The following is a 16,868-nucleotide window of genomic DNA, read 5'->3' on the forward strand; positions in this document are numbered from 1 at the left end:
GGCTCTATATAAATAAAATTGAATTGAATTGAGTGTGTCTTAGTCTTTTCCTTACTCTCCTCCTATCAAGTGTACCTTGTGTTTTGGAGTTTTGGATTCTGTTGTGAACTTCCTGTGTTGAATTATGATGGACATCCCACTTAATAAAAGTTTAATTTTTTTTTTTGTTCATTTATGTTTTTCTGTGAATCCTGCATTTAGGTCTTTTTGGCCAGTCCCTGATGGTAACATTATTTAACAAAAACTAAATGATTCTGAAATTTTCTGAGACAAAATGATTCTGTAGGTGGTGGAACTACTTTTAGCACCAGTAACTTGAAGGAGTCATTTTTTGTATGACTTTATGAGCATCTCACTCTACATGTGGAAGAATTTTGACTTTTTCACTTTCAATAAAAGAATCATAAAATCGATTTAAATCATTATGGCAGTTATGTTTAACACAGGACATAATATTGTATAAAAGACGTTTTCTCCCAAAACAGGTGATGCAAACCCTAAGAAATGCAATCTTCTTTTTAAATAGTTAAGTATTAATCATCCATTTATTAATATCAAATGAGTTGTTATTTTAGACACTCTAAAAGAATATATGTAGTTCAAAATATGCCTCAGACAACTATTATGATGGAAATCCTTTTTACGCAAAGACAAATTTTTGCCAATTCTGCCCAGACCACAGCGTGAACGCATGAATATTGAACAATATGCAAGGGTTCAATATGCAATATTTTTATAACAATAATACTGTCTAATGCAGGTTTTCATCTCTTTCTAACTCATTCTCTCCCTGTCTATCTGCCTCACAATCTCTTCGTCCTTTTTCTACTTTTAGCGTCTCTCACCAGTAATACATCCCCGCTCCTGGATGAGTGTTGAAACAATAATAGCGCTCAGAGTTGAGCTTAGAGGGGTTTTCTAGGAAGAAAACATTTTTCGGGAATTTTCCACGTTAAAAAATGTAAATTTAAATGTAAAAAAAAAAAAATCACCTTGGACAAAAAAAATCACAATAATAAAGCTGATAAATTTCTCAAGACAGCCACACGTTAATCTGCTCTGATTCAGTATGTAATGGATCAGAACTACCCTTTGTAAGATGCTATAGAGAACAGTTTGAACATCAGAGAATACATACAGTAAACAAGAAGCTCCATATTTGAAGAAATTTTACTGAATCCTGTTAACACTTTAACAAACCAGTGTTAGAAATCCATATCCATATCTCTTGTTGACGATACTTGTTAAACGTCTCCTCTGAACAACTCGCTTTGGTGACATTTGGCATTGATCATTTACATTCAGTTGCAGTATTCAGTGCAACTGTAGAAAAGGACGTTTTAAGTCTTTCAATACCATTTGTTACACTAATCTGATCAGATCAACCACATCTACCTCTGCAATATGCCTAAATTCATTCAACTGTTAATGTTTTCTTTGTTCTCCATGCTTTTTTGTGTCCTGCAACTCTTAGATTTACCAAATACTTTCTCCTGTGTATCGACCTGCTAGTTAGCACACTATAATTGAATGCTGTACTTGTCAAATTTTCCTTTATTTCGCAGATTCCTAGTTTTCTTTCTCTAGTGCTCCTTTTGTTTCAGCTCATGTGCCAAATTGATTTCCTTGTGGATATTTGCAATATTCCAAATGCCTTTTAAAATATCTGCATGCAACGTGTACTTCACAAAGGGGCATCTTCAGACCAACATGCCTCTAATGAACATTGTGATTATTTATTTATTTATTACAGTGGTATAATGTCTTGTGCATTATTATTTGACTATTTAACAAATTCCTTACCTGCTTTGACAATTCGGTTGACATTTTTCCAATGTAGTCCACAAAACTCACCTAAATTCAATGCTGCCTTTCTTTTTACATATCTACTTTAATGCAGTCTCCATTTAGATTGAGTTTTGTCACAAAAGCTGAGTGCTCAGTGGTTCAACTAATAATTCCATCAGTCATTAAATATTAAGCGAATGAAACAAGTGTCCTGAGTTGTAAAATGTGATAAAGGAGTGGAGCAGCTCTAGGGGTGTCTAATGAAATGTAATATTTCTATAATAGTGTTTTGAGTGATATTTTCATTATTCCATAATGGCACTGGAAATTCTCAGGAGTTGGTAATTAGCCCCCTACCAGTTTAATAATTCTGTCTTCCCATCTTTCCTGTTTCTCTGACTCTTTTCTCTAAATGTCATTGTTTACCACATCACTCTTACTTTGGGAAATGAAAACCCCTTTAAGCATTGTTTTTCCACAGCATATGTGATTTTTGGCAAGACTGTGCATTCATGAACAGCCAGCCAATTTTCCCTGGATATAATGCCCCCTCCCTCCCACCCTCCCCCCAACAATAGTAGATATAGTAGATTCCTTCAGCATGCTTTGCGGTTTAAGTTATATAAAGGTGAGGATGCCAAAAATTAATATATAGTTGTGTTGTTGAACTTTAGTTGCCAAAGGCACTATGTTATATATTTTTGAGCTAAATATAGTTTAGTATTGCATGTATTGCATGGAAGATGTTTTAAAATATAATTTGTAGTCAACTTACAATATATTATTATGTTCAGGCTGTAGCCTCCATTTAAAGCAGAAAAAAACTGTTGTTGGTGACATTAATAATGAATAACACCCACAGGTACCTCACAGACAAGCTTTTAAAGTCTTAGTTATACTACAGGAGGGTTCTAGATCGGTTCCTGATCTGACTGGCAAACACTGGCTTAAGGCTGAACTCAACTTTATTAGGGGAAGCTTGAAGCCTACAAATTAAAACCCTCCAGCAGGTTAAATAAAAGCTTGATGGACCAAGCAACATTACTGAAAATAAAACAATGAGGTATTTTGCTATCATTTGCCTGAGTCTGTTATCATTTCAGAACATGGTCCAGGAGATAACAAATGTAGAAGCAGCAGCTATAACAAAAGTAATTTTTATCCCACTGAAAATGTAACTGTTCTGCTGTTTAAGGTTTTTGAAATTCTAATATGAATCTGTATGTACCTTTCATTTGGTATATGAGCATTTTTATTTACACATTTTGCTAATGCAATATGTGTACTGTTTTGACCTTGTGAGTATGTATGTGTATGCATGTGTTTAATTGCAAAGGATAAAGAATAAAAAAGAGTTTCTATGCTGCGGAACCTTGCAATCATTTGTTAATAAGATACACTATATTGCTAAAAGTATTTACTCACACATTGACCATCATTGAATTTGGGTGTTCCAATCACTTTCATGGCCACAGGTGCATAAAATCAAGCACACAGGCATGTAGACTGCTTATACAAACACTTGTGAAAAAGTGGGTCACTCTCAGGAGCTCAGTGAATTCCAGCGTAGTACTGTGATGTGATGTCCAATCTTGAAATTTCCTCACTACGAAATATTCCAGAGTCATCTGTTAGTGGTATTATAACAACTGGGATTGACAATAGCAATTGACAGCAACTCAAAGGAGTTGGGCTCAGCCCCTTAGTTCACGCAAAGGAACTCTTAATGTTCCAGCATACCAAGTCATCTTGGATAATCTCATGCTCCCAACTTTGAGAGGAACAGTTTGGAGATGACCCTTTCCTATTCCAATATGACTGCGCACCAGTGCACAAAGCAAGATCCATAAAAACATGATGAGCAAGTTTGATATGGAAAAACTTGACTGGCCTGCATAGAGTCATGACCTCAACCTCAAAGAACACCTTTAGGATGACTTAGAAAAGTGAGCCAGGCCTTCTCATCCATCATCAGTCTCTTACCTCACAAATTCACTCATGGAAGATTGGTCAAAGAAACTGATCCAGAAACACATTCTTAATCCTTGTGGAAAGCCTTCCTAGAAGAGTTGAAGCTGTTAAAGCTGCAAGCGTGGGCTAACATCATATTAAACACATGAATTAAGAAAGGGATTTCACTCAAGTTTATATGCGTGTGGACTGTAATTTTTTATTATGTGGTTGCCATAAAAGCTTCCTTTGAAGCCTTCACTTAATCCAAAATGCCACAGTGCGAGTACTAACAGGGACAATAAAGAGAGACCATATTATTACGTACTTTACTTTGAATTATTTGGCTGAATCAGAATACAGGTTTATTTGTGGTTCACAGAGTTTCAAAAACGAAAATAGGTGGTAGAGCTTTTGACCATTAAGCCTCTCTCCAGAAGAATTAACTAAGGAAAACACAATGATGCTGCCTCTTCTTTATAGATTAATATTTTCCACTTGATGACGTTCTGGTTAAGGTTTATATCAGTTTTTGGGTTTATTTTAATTTCACTCTTTATTTCTCAGCGGCCTTTCACAAAACATTGATCTTATAAGAGAAATGACGCATTATACCAGATTTAGCTACTAGCTAATTTCAGTCTGTAGCCTCAAATAAGTACATGCAATATCAAATGAGCTTTACGGTTTAATATATATCCAGCATTCAAGATAATAATACAGTCAAATATGTAACTCCCAACTCAACCTTTACCAACAAAACACATGCTGTACATATTTTAAACCACTTTTATTCATACACACCTCAAATTCAAAGCTACAGTATCAAATATTTGTCTTGATAGAGTGCTAGGTGGACCGAAAAGGCAGACTTGGAGCTAGTTATTGTTTGCTTAGCTTTAGTAAGTTTAGTAAGTAAGTTAGTAAGGGAAGTTTTTGACAAATGTGATACTGGAACAAGGGAGCCTTAACTCTGACAAAATCACAGGGAGGGACTGGAAGTTAGCCAGGTTTCCAAACAGGAAAGGGTAATAATCACAGGTTGTCAGATTTGATCTTACTTTTAATTGCAGACAAACAGGACGAGGAAGGGTGTTGAGCCTGCAGGAGTGTTCCAGAATGCTGGCAGGTGGAGATCGGGCAGGCAGAGCGAGGAGAAGCAGGTGGAGGCCATGGCTGCTATGGAGGAACTGGCTGGTTGCTGACTTCCAAAGGGTGAACCACCAAGAGAAGGTACGTTTACTGCCAAATAGCCAAGATCCCACAAGGGCATCCAGGTAACAAACTAAGGAACACAAAGTACAAGTTTATCCAGAAAAAACTGTGAGATCTACAACAATCCAGCAGTGGCCTGATCATCACCATAGTGATGAAGATGGTCTGGTGGGGAACTGTGGCACCATCTATCTAATACAGGACTGGACTGGGATGAAAAAAAAAAAAAAACCTACCCTGGCATTTTATTTAATAACTAATTGCCAGATTACCAGCCTAATATATATCTGAATGGCCAATGACATGATTTCCCCCAGGTATGAGAGGAGGGTAATCTACCAGGAAAATCCACCACCAGGCGCAGACCACAAGCTGAGCCATCCCAGCAACGCCACCTGATGAAAGACCTCCAAAAGTAGAACATAGATATGCAAAAAACCAAACTGACCTGCCATGACAATACTACATTGACAATACTGTATTCTCTTTTAAAGACAAAAGGAAAATCTGACCCAAACATGTTTTAAAACCAGTTCAGTTTTAGTACGACAAAACTTTTCTGTGACTTGAGACACTGTTTTTTTATGCATTTTGTTACTTAAGTTTAACAGCAAATTGAATTTGTGCTATGAATGTCTGTCAACAACTATTTGTTGTTTCATTTACAGTTTTTTACAGTCGCTAACAAGCGTTTGTCCAAACAGTTGTCACATTTGCAAAACTCTAAACACAATTAGCACAGGATCGGTCTGTTGTGGCCATACCATTCACACATTTCATGTCGTGTTCACCCAATATGCAGTCAGTGCAGTCATTTCCACAATGCTTACATTTTCTTAACAGACAAGTTATACCTCCCAACAAAACTATGGACTGTTCTTGTAGTATCTACGAATGTTAACACACAACATCCCACAATAGCAAAAACAATATTCCAAACCGTAGATACAGTATAAAAACCTCTGCCCCTGCAATGATATCAGTACAAAAACAATATCAATATCAAAAATATATCTCAGCTGTAAACAAACAAACAATTGAATAATTGACACACAGCTGATTTATGTTGGGTAAATTGGGCCAACCACACCTTCTTCCATTCTGGCTTAGACTCAGTGGGGTTCATAAGGCAAGACCTTGAGGAGTGATGTTTTTGGAAACAAAAAAAAGACAAACTGTATTGTCTGGTCGAGGAGGAGTAAGAGCAAGGGGCCCAGAGAGAAGAGCAGGCCCAAGGAGAGGGCAAGGTATAGGTGTAAGAATGCGTGGTGGTGGCATTCCAAGGGCTGCAAGAACAGTAGTCAGTGATGAAATCCGTGCCACTATCATTGACCATGTAATCAACCATGGTCTTTCACTAAGAGAGGCTGGTGAAAGAGTGCAGCCCAATTCGAGGCGGTCAACGGTTGCCTCCATTATACGCACCTTTCAACAAACCAACAGGTAAGTATTGCATTTTACATGGATTGTTCCTATTCTCACTTGACATGTCAATATGGTCATACAGTAATGCATATGTTGAATTGTCTGTCTTTCTAAAGAATGCAACGTCTTCCACCCTCTGGGGGAAGAGGAAAGCTCCTCAGTAATGATCAGGAGCTTGCCATTGTGGAAATGGTTACTGCAAATAATGCAATAAAACTGCGTGAAATACAAACCAGAATTGTGGCGGACCATGAGATATTCGACAATATCGATAGAATCAGCCTCACAACCATTTCGCGGACATTGTCCAAACATAGAGTGCGGATGAAGCAGCTCTACACTGTTCCCTTTGAGAGGAACAGTGAGAGGGTCAAGGAGCTACGACGACAATATGTCCAGGTACAGTGTATATTCAATCCAATGTCCAGTTCTATAAGCTTTGCACTTTGCAAGTAGGTAACCTACACAATACTAGGTTACAGTACAGTATGGTATACAGTAATAACATGACTTACATAAACTTTGTTTCAGAGAGTTATGGAATTGGAGGCCAACCAGGCCCCTCATGAATTCATATACATCGATGAGGCAGGATTCAATCTGGCCAAAAGGCGTCGACGTGGACGGAATGTAATTGGAAAAAGGGCCACAGTTGATGTGCCAGGACAGAGAGGGGCAAACATTACCATGTGTGCAGCAATTGCAAATGCAGGATTACTCCTTCACAAATGTCAGGTTGGACCCTATAATACAGAGCGCTTGCTTGCCTTTCTCAATGATCTCCACCAGCGCCTGGTTCCAGAGCAGGGTCAGGAGGGTGAAAACATGAGGACCTTTGTAATTACCTGGGACAATGTGGCTTTCCATCACTCGCAAGCAATAACAACATGGTTTGAAGTCCACCCAAGACTGGTGAGTCTCTTCCTTCCACCCTATTCACCTTTCCTCAACCCCATAGAGGAGTTCTTTTCTGCATGGCGGTGGAAGGTTTATGACCATCAGCCACATGACCAGATGTCCCTCCTTGAAGCCATGGATGCTGGCTCCAGGGACATCACAGTTGACGATTGCCAAGGGTGGATCCGACATACCAGGCGGTTTTATCCCAGGTGCATCGACTTGGCTGACATCAGATGTGATGTTGATGAAAACATGTGGCCTAACCCTGAAGATCGCAGAGATTAGATGCAACTTTTTTGCCTTTTTTTAGCCCCCCTCCCCCCCTTTTTATCTTGGCTTTTTGCTGTTGTTTTTTTGTTCAGAATGCTCTTGTGTGTTTCATGGATATTTTGTTCACTGTAAGCAATACTGTAAAACTTTCTCTGTCCTATCATACCGTGTTTCTACTGTACCTCCTGTGGTAAACAGTAAAGAAACAAAAACTTGTTTGCTTTTTACTGGAATGCTTTTGAATGTGAACATTACTGTACATGTGGACATACAGTTACCAACCAAGACATTTCTGGTGTCAATATGGTGGATTGCATGTTTCGCATGCAAATACCTGTGAAACTGAAACATAAAAGTCTATGCAGTTTTTGTAATGTCAATAATAGCCAGTATTTTGAAACCTGGTGTACTTTGATTGACTGCATGTACCTTGTGAAGTGAAAACAAGTGTTATTCTTTGACAGACTAATTTCATTTTGAGTCAGATTTATAGTGTTTTTGTACAGTTAGTGTGTGCAGAGAAAGATGTGTTCTAATTTTGAAATGAGGAGTTAGTATATATTTAACAAAGTGTATTTTTGGGAAGGATATTATCCATTTGGCCAATTGTGTTTTGTAGGTGTGGGTCTGTGTTAAGAGTTTAGAAAAAGTATCTGAAGTATGGGTAGGCGCTTGTTAGCGACTGTAAAAAACTGTAATAAAAACACCACCAGCAGCAATAAACAAATCAAAGTTACAACTACAGCATAAAGAAAAAACAATCAAAAACAAAAACAGACTGAAAACCCCACTTCCTAGCTATATGAAAACAATTTACAGGAAATGGAGTCAACCTTTAAACACGGATGGTAATTGGGTTACCAGGTTTACTGTAAAATGGTTCTGCATGTGTCATTCTGCTGGATATCAGCTGCTAGTGGATGTCTTCTCTGCTTAACAGATCTCCCACCAGCTAACCAGACTACCAACTGAAAAACAACCTGATATCCGCTCCTGGCTGAGCCCACCTCTCAACCAACCACTTCACACCTCAATTCCAGCCATCTGTACAGCCTTACGATCTGTTAGAGGTATGCCGGAAATTCGGCAGATTTAACACCAGGAAGGCTCCAAGGCCACAGCAGGCCTTGTTCATGCTGTTTTCTGCACTGTGCAGCACCATTATCACCATTTTATACTGGCATCCTCAATATATAGATTGCATTATACTGACTCTGAAGCGTTATATAATGCTGTATCATAGTACAACTTTTTATGATGCCATTCACTATAAAACAAGAAAATAAATAAATACATTAATAAATAATAACTAAAAAAAAAAAAAAAACATGACTTGGAGCTCATAAACCACATGTCAGCCTGACATCTCCAGTCCCCGAAAGACTTCAAAACCTCAAAACTGTAAAAAATCCTCAGCTGGATCCCCTGGAGCTCACAAACCGAGCTAACTGCCTGTGGATCATGCAAACAGCAGGAGACTGCACTTCATCCTCTGGCATCGGCAGCATATGACCGAATTTGTGGCGCTCTTACACTCCAAGGTTTCACTGCCAATGATATCAGTTTCTCACTATGTGCAGATCAGTGTTTCCTGACAAACACAATGCAATGCCACATGAGCGCGCCTCTGACTCTGGCTTTAAACACAAATGGTTCACTTTAAAATAAATGAAGTTCAAGTGGCATTACATCTTTGAGTGTGTGTGTGTGTGTGTGTGTGTGTGTCAAGAAGAGAAGGGGTTTTGAGTGGTGGTGTAACATATTTCTTATCTAAAGGACTATACTTTTTTGTATCATTATTTTGAAAAACTAGAAGATCGCTATAATTCTGCAATAAAACAAACAAACAAACAAACTGGAAAGTTTTGTAATCCATTCACTTATTTACTTAGTTACCAAAATTCGATAGCAAAGCACACAGCAAAAGCAGACAAACAAATAAAATACCCAGGATCAATGTATGATTTCAGATGCGAGTCTGCTGGCATACTTTTGTATTCTCAACCTGCGAGTAAAGACAGATGCATCCTAATTGCTCGAACACACTCTAATGATGCTGATGTTATTTACAGCTTAGTGATCCACTGCTTGTAATTATCGAAAACATGACCTCTACTCGTCCTTCACAGGGAACCGATGAATATAGTGTGGTGTATTGGAATCAGAATGCTAATACTGTGAAGTGTGTGGTGGAAAACTGAAGATGTTGTAGCGCTGGGTCACTGACATTTATTGATCAACATTTCAATTGAAATATTTATGATGCAGTTAACACACAATGCATTCACTCTGGACAGGACTTTAAGGTCATACCTCTTGTTTTACACAATTTATTGAAAAATAAAATAATATGGTGGAAAAGAGGGAAAATCACAGTTTAAACATGAAGAGAGAGGCAATGATGGTACAGTGTTGGGCCAATAACCAATGAATTGTGGAAATGTGTTTTTTTTCCCTTTCTTTGTCTTCTTTTTCCAGACATGCCACATCTTTTTGAAGAAAAGATGTGGCATGTCTGGAAAAAGCATTATGTATTGTGATCTTTGTTAAGCACATCTTTTCTTGAAGAAAAGATGTGCTTAACAAAGATCACAATACATAATGCTACCAAAAGCAGAGAGGTCAAAGGTGCAGATGTTCATCACTTAAGTGGAAGCATTGACATTTGTATTGAAGCAATACTCTAGGAAAAAGTGCTGATTCAACTTAAATTATGAAAGTAAAGGTTAGGTTTAGAACATTTATACCATCTATTTTTAACCAAAGATAATAGACTCTTATATAATGCTACATTAGTATGATGATAAGAAATATTAATAAAAGGGAATAAAACTTTATATCAACCTAAATTCAAATTCTAATGAATGTATTAAGCCTGAACAGCTGTTATGTAAAATACAAGCAGAGAAAACAAAAGGAATAAAAAAAATAGCTTTTGTGGTTGCACCGTAGACGAGCAACATTGCCTCTGCACCTAAACAGAAAAATTTGTTTAGTCATGGGTTAAAGTGAGATTTGGCAGGTGTGCAAACCATAATACCGGTTATAGTGGTGGAATGTGTGGAAAAGAGTCACTTAGTAATATGTCACAGTAATTCCTGTTGTAAGCTCCAGTAGATTTTCTATGCAGGCTGTGATCAGCAGACTTGTGCTGCTGCATTTTGTGGATTTTGGCAACTGAATTCAACAAGATATAAGCAGATCTTACATGAGCTATTACCACAATGCAGTAAAGTAACCCGTTTAACCAAAAGTAAGCTTGAAATCTTCATGCAATCTCTAAAAAAGACATAGTTAGTATGCTTCAGTTTGTTTTTCAAGGCTTTCAAAATATGGAAACAAACATAACTTCATCAACAGAGCTAGTATAGATCTAATATCTCTGCAAAGAAATAAAAAATTACCTAAAAGCTTTAATTTTTCAGTCCATACCTCTAAAAATAATCTCTTGTTCCTCTCCCATTCTGTCTTTCTTACATCTTTATCCACCTCAGGAAGATTAAAACAATCTTTTCTCTCCCTAAGAAATATAGTACCTGTACCTGTAGCTGATACATTTTGTGATATAGATTAAAAACTGCACAGAAAAAGTGTGTTTTCTGATATTTGATGAGCTATTGGAAATGCTGCATTTGAAATAACCTGCAACTTAAATGAAGTTACTCCTAAGCTACATGCTGATGTACCACGGCCACCACTTATGGAGATTTGCACCAAAAACCATTCTGAAATCTTCAGGGGCACATTAACACCTGAGTATAGTACAGCAGATGGCTTTATTCGTTTATTTGCTGCCTCTTGCATCTCTTTATGTGCAGTAAATGCCTGTGATGGCTATATCAATAGGACTGTATGTATTATTGTTCCCTCCATTTGGGCTGATGTTGAGAATCATTGCAGCAAAGTGAAATAACTACTCCTCTCAAATGCATAAAACCTAAAGTAACAAGTCTGTTTTGACAACAAGAGTAGAAAATAGAGGTATTTAGTCCTAAGGAGAACAATGGAAGAACAGTCATGATGTGAAAGCAAATATGCCACCTGATTTGAATTGATCATTTAATCCACCTATCCATCCATTTTCACCTGCTTATTTTTTTTTCCGGGAGCGACCACAGGGTGAGAGGTAGGGTATACTCTGGACAGGTCGCCAGCCCAGTGCAGGGCTAACACAGAGAGACAGAAATTCATTTGTAGAGAGAACCTACCTTCTTGCTGTGAGGCAAGCACCAGGCCATGGTGATCATTTTAAGTAAAATAAATATATAAACAATTATATTTCATAACTCATCAAAATAAACTGTATATACAGATATGGTTATAATGCAACACATACTGACAGCAGTGCACATGACTGTATAACTTACAAAGTTCTATTTCTCAGAGGAGGCTATACAGTATTTTGAAGAACTTCTGATCAGGTGTCATGTCAGAGTATAATTGGACTTTTACATTGAAGAAATTTGGCCAGTCAGTATTGTGTAAAAAAAAAAGAAGAAGTAAATTCTACACTTGTACTGTACTGTGAAATGTAACATTAAATGAAAGTACATTTAAAAAATTACTGCACTCCATCCACACGAACCTGTTCAATGGCAAGTTACATGTATGTTTAACTAGTGGGGTGAGTCTAACAGATGATTTAACAGACCCATTCTTATAAATCTATGTTTGAAAATTACTGATAATTTTCTGTTATCTACAGCACCAAATAGTCAGTTGCTGCATATAATGGTGGGTGACATGCAGGAATTAGTAAGCCCACACATTTCATTATAAGTAAGGCCTTTAAACATTTTTTGTTTGTTTGTTTTGTAGTGTTTCTTGCCAGTGCAATGAATGTTAATTAGCTATGCTTGACACCATTATGAGACACACTCACAGCCTCAGCTTATTATCGATGAGATTTTCATACCATAACAATTAAGTTCTTGTCAAAGCTGTGCCTTTGCTGTCTTGTAAATGGCCATTCCTATATAGCCATGAAGACAGTATACAACCACATAACAAAGCTGAACTAATTTGAAGTACATCAGTGTAGCTAGCCGTTTGTGAATATACCCACATCTAGCATCTAGCAGAAAGGTTAGGAGAAACCTCATGCTACAGTGATTAGTGTCATCCACGCAGTGCACAATAACCAGAAATGCATCCCACTACCAAAATATCTGTGTATGTAGGTACAACTCTGTGCTCATTGTGTCACATTTGTCTTTGTGTGTCAGCAGTCTGACCCTCACTTCTTTAATGATACTAAGTAAAGCAATTAGAAATGTTTTAATTAGTGATACCTCAGTTATTCCTGCCATTGACATGACTGTCTAACCTGGTGTAACACAGTTGCGTGTACATGAAAGTAGATGAGGAAACACACACATGTAAAATACAGACACTCACAAATACTACATACTGTAGGAATATGCCTGCATACATCTAAGCGTATTTAAATACAAGTACAGACAGGTTCACACAGCTATGCTTGTTAAGACATTACACTGACTTCCATTCACTGAGAGGAGTCTAACACAAAGCCTAACCTTAACCATCCCACCCTAATGGCCATGCTCTGACTTTCAAATTGCTTTGCATGTCATATTAGCTTTCAAAACACACATCCAAGGCTAAAACAAGGCTTTGAAAAGCTCATTAGGCTGACAGGGCACCACCATTGATGTGTGTGTTTGTATCTACCCATATGGAAAAGATATATATAAATCTTACAAAGTTTGTATCTGTCTTGTGTGAAACTTGTATGAAAAGCATATAAGAGTGAAAACAGATATAAGATCCCTTGAAAAATTATATAATGAAACTTGTATGTTTTGGATACTTACTAAAACAATGTATGAAAGTAATGAGAAAGTGGCCACTTTCATGAGTAAATCATGTAAGCCTTATATGATTTACTCATGAAAGTGGCCACTTTCATGAGTAATCACATATAAGTTTTTACTATTTCTTTTCTGTATGGGTATGTGCTGCTGCATGTATACATACTGGTTTATTAGTGTGAAAACAATGCTTTCTTTTCTGGGAAAATGATGGCTCTGCTTTGAAGACAGGAGAATTTATTTGGTCTATACATCTAAAATGTATATATACTTATACTTAATTATAAATCAAATGATATAAACACATTTTCTGATAGCAGTCATCTCTATTTCACAGGAATCTTCTGTGTTCTTTTTGAACTGGGGACACAACACAATACCTCAACTTTCAGTGGTCGAATCTATTTTATTGTCTTTTGAGAGGATTTGAAACCAAGTAAATAACATTCGGTCAGAATTAAGCTGTTAATCTTGACAAGCTACTGATGAGAAGGCATCTTGTTCTTCTTCCTCCCTGAATTTCCCTTGTAAGCGTGAAGGTCTAAAGAAGTACGACATATCCAAATTCACCCCAAAGACCAAAACCTCATTTTGTGGAGGAAGCACATATTCAATCATGCATCCTGATAATACCCACAAAATGTTGATGTTCAAGACAGATGTAAAAAGAAAAAAAAGTGCCTTCTCTAAATGTAAGTAATGATCTGTTTGAAAGTATACATCCTATAAATATACCTATCTGCATGGCTACATCAAGGAGAATTTGGATGTATGACAAGGGCAATGATAAAATAGCAGGCGCACGTATAAGTCATTCCCCTGCATATAATCTTCTTTTTGACATGACTACAATAATCTCCTGTCTTTTCTTACCACATCCCATTTTTTGTTTTGTTTTTGTTTTCACTGACTTTACTCCAAGCTGTGTTTTCTCTGCTCTCCAGTGGCATCCACTTAACCTTTCTTCACCAGCTCTGCACAAAATAGGGCTTGTATTAAGTGTCACGGTTAAGCACTGGTTTATGCAAGGCCAAAGCATTTTATTTGCTACTCAAAATACCTTAACGGCTCACATTCTCACATGTTTCTACCTTGCAACCAAAGCTCTTGGATATTTTCATTTCAGTCGAGTACTTTTATTTTATCGTGATCCTTCAACTTTCCAGTGGACTCATTCATCACATTATTCACTCCGTTATTATAAAATTATATATATATATATAATCAATGGCAGTATCCACGATGCACTGCAGTTTGTTTATTAAGACATTCATTAGTCCACCTGAATAGTTTTGGTTCTGAGATTTTGCAAACTACCAAGACATAGTGGCACTTTAAATCTTTATATTAACAACAGTATTGCTGTATGACAATGCTTAAATGTTGTGTATTGTTTCACATGTTGACCACTTTACGTTAAAGATTTAAAGATTCATCTCATAAACCATAAATGCACCAGTACATGCTAAATGCTGTCCAGTCCTTGTTGAGATTTTTTCACAGTGCACTGATAGAAGCTTTTGTCTTTTCAGCTTTGTTGCTAAAACAGGTTTCTGGTAAATCCAACAAAAGCTGACTGGGCATAAACTAGTGAATACACTGAAATCCTCCAACTAACAAATAATCAAAACCGGGACGGTTTTTCTAAGAAATAATTCAAAACTGAAGTAACCACTTTACAGCAAAAACTTAATGATAAGCTATTAAATGCACTTTTATCAGTCACAATGACACAGAGAAAACAGTTTGTAATTTTGCTGCTCTGTGAAAAAGTACTTGACCATTTCTCTGAAAAGGATTTCAAAATGCTCCTTTTACAGCCTGCATTTACAATACAATTGGACAGATGCTTTTCATGTACTTTAGGGTGGGTTTTAAACACCTCTATTTTCACTATATATGAAAAATCTATCTTTTGTTGACAGAAAGTCAAAAATGATTAAAAAAAAACATATATTTTAAACGTGAATGAAAGAACAGTCCAATATGCTATCATGCCATTCTCCAGCTGTAGTGTCTTTCCTTCATTTTCAATCAAAATGAACACCATCTATCTCTGTCTCTGCCTCCATCTCCACTCTTCCTTCAACCCATTTGTCGCTCGACCAGTGATACCAATTACTTCTCCCTTGCAAGTCAATCTTTTCTAATACTTGCACTCCCTATCTGCATCTCAGCTCCCTCTCTCATTGTTTCTTCTCCATGTTTGTGTCTCTTATTCTAATCCTCATTTAAATTCTCATCCTTCACCACCATCCTTCTAGCATCCATGACTCTGAGCAACTTCTGAGTTGCTCACAGAGTAGTTCGCCCATATTTTTGGAAATGTGCCATATTCTCTCCCTGGCCCAAACCCACAGCCATTAATTCTACTAATGACAGCTAAATGAAGCATGGAGATGAGGAGGCTTGTACAGAGTTGTGCACACAGGAATACACACAAAGTACAGATATGCACACACATAATATACATGCAAATACATTCACAGAGATTACACTTTTTCAGACAATAATTGACAGTGATTGAGGATTCTGAAAATCTTTTCCCATTCTCACCCAAGTCAGGGTGATGGGCTCATCTAACACAGTACAGTGTGTGCTGCTTCAGTATGTTGTATCAGAATGAATGGGAGAATGATGAGAAACCGTTTCAAGTTTGAGTCTATAGTTACTTCATAAGAGGATTATCTGGCATCCGCAAATAGAGAATCTCACCCATGTTTTGATTAAAGCTTGTTTTTGGGAGATAGAGCAGTTGAGAACTGCATTGTTGCAGCATCTTCAAACCTGAAGAATCATCTTTGGTAACAGTGTACTAAATATAGCAAAAGAGCTCAGTTCTGTATTATATGGAAAAGAACACAAAAATGTAATATATAGAACCTTTGCATATACTGTGTATACTGTAATGAGGCTCAAGAGACTACTTGTTCTCTTCCTAAGCCTTTAAGGGGAATACTTTATATTCGGATAGCTTCATTTTCACAGATGTTAGCTCTCCAGATATCTGTATTAAAATTAAATATACATGATTTAACATTTACAGCATAAATCAAATATTACTATATTTTTTTTAATGTCATTACAATTCATTACATTAATAAAGTATATTATAGAGCTGGGTATTTTGCATATAATGGGGGCTTTATTGTCTGTGTGTTCTTAATTGAGGTAATGACTGTTTCACTAAAGCAGACGGTTAGGTCAACACTTCACTTTGACTTTAAAACTCTGCACAGCAATTTCAAACAGCCGCCTAGCTAACTGTGAAATATATTCAGCCTGTAGATTATCATTTTAATTAATCTTGCTTACTTGGTCGTGTAATTTAAACATTTGCTGGGTTAGCTGGATGGAAAGACGAGGGAGGGAGGTAGAGGATGGTGGGATGTGTGGTGTGACAATAAAAGGATGGACGCTGTTTGCAGTAGGTGTGTGTGTATGTATGTGTGTGTGTATGAAGTGGGCAACTATGTATGCAAATTAGTA

The 16,868-nt window shown here is 37.1% G+C and overlaps 1 protein-coding gene across 2 annotated transcripts; it reads left to right on the top strand.

Moving 5' to 3' along the window:
- Positions 1–5,666: 5,666 nt before the first annotated feature.
- LOC113027352 (uncharacterized) lies at positions 5,667–7,605 on the top strand. 2 transcript variants are annotated; one of them, XM_026176969.1, is made up of 4 exons: positions 5,667–6,396; positions 6,495–6,777; positions 6,910–7,290; positions 7,409–7,605. In XM_026176969.1, the coding sequence occupies exons 1-4, from the start codon at positions 6,101–6,103 to the stop codon at positions 7,586–7,588; spliced, it is 1,140 nt and encodes a 379-aa protein (XP_026032754.1). In that variant the 5' UTR covers positions 5,667–6,100; the 3' UTR covers positions 7,589–7,605. The 2 variants fall into 2 exon arrangements, with proteins under 2 accessions (XP_026032754.1, XP_026032753.1); XM_026176968.1 differs by having other exon boundaries at positions 6,910–7,605.
- The last annotated feature ends 9,263 nt before the right edge of the window (positions 7,606–16,868 follow it).

This window comes from Astatotilapia calliptera, chromosome 7 (genome assembly GCF_900246225.1).
Source record: "Astatotilapia calliptera chromosome 7, fAstCal1.2, whole genome shotgun sequence".
Taxonomy (NCBI): Eukaryota; Metazoa; Chordata; class Actinopteri; order Cichliformes; family Cichlidae; genus Astatotilapia; species Astatotilapia calliptera.

Excerpts from the sequence above, each read along its gene's own strand:
- LOC113027352 (XM_026176968.1), top strand. The coding sequence starts at position 6,101 with ATGTTTTTGGAAACAAAAAAAAGACAAACTGTATTGTCTGGTCGAGGA. Across the intron at positions 6,397-6,494 it reads ACCTTTCAACAAACCAACAG|AATGCAACGTCTTCCACCCT; the intron begins GTAAGTATTGCA and ends GTCTTTCTAAAG. Across the intron at positions 6,778-6,909 it reads TACGACGACAATATGTCCAG|AGAGTTATGGAATTGGAGGC; the intron begins GTACAGTGTATA and ends ACTTTGTTTCAG.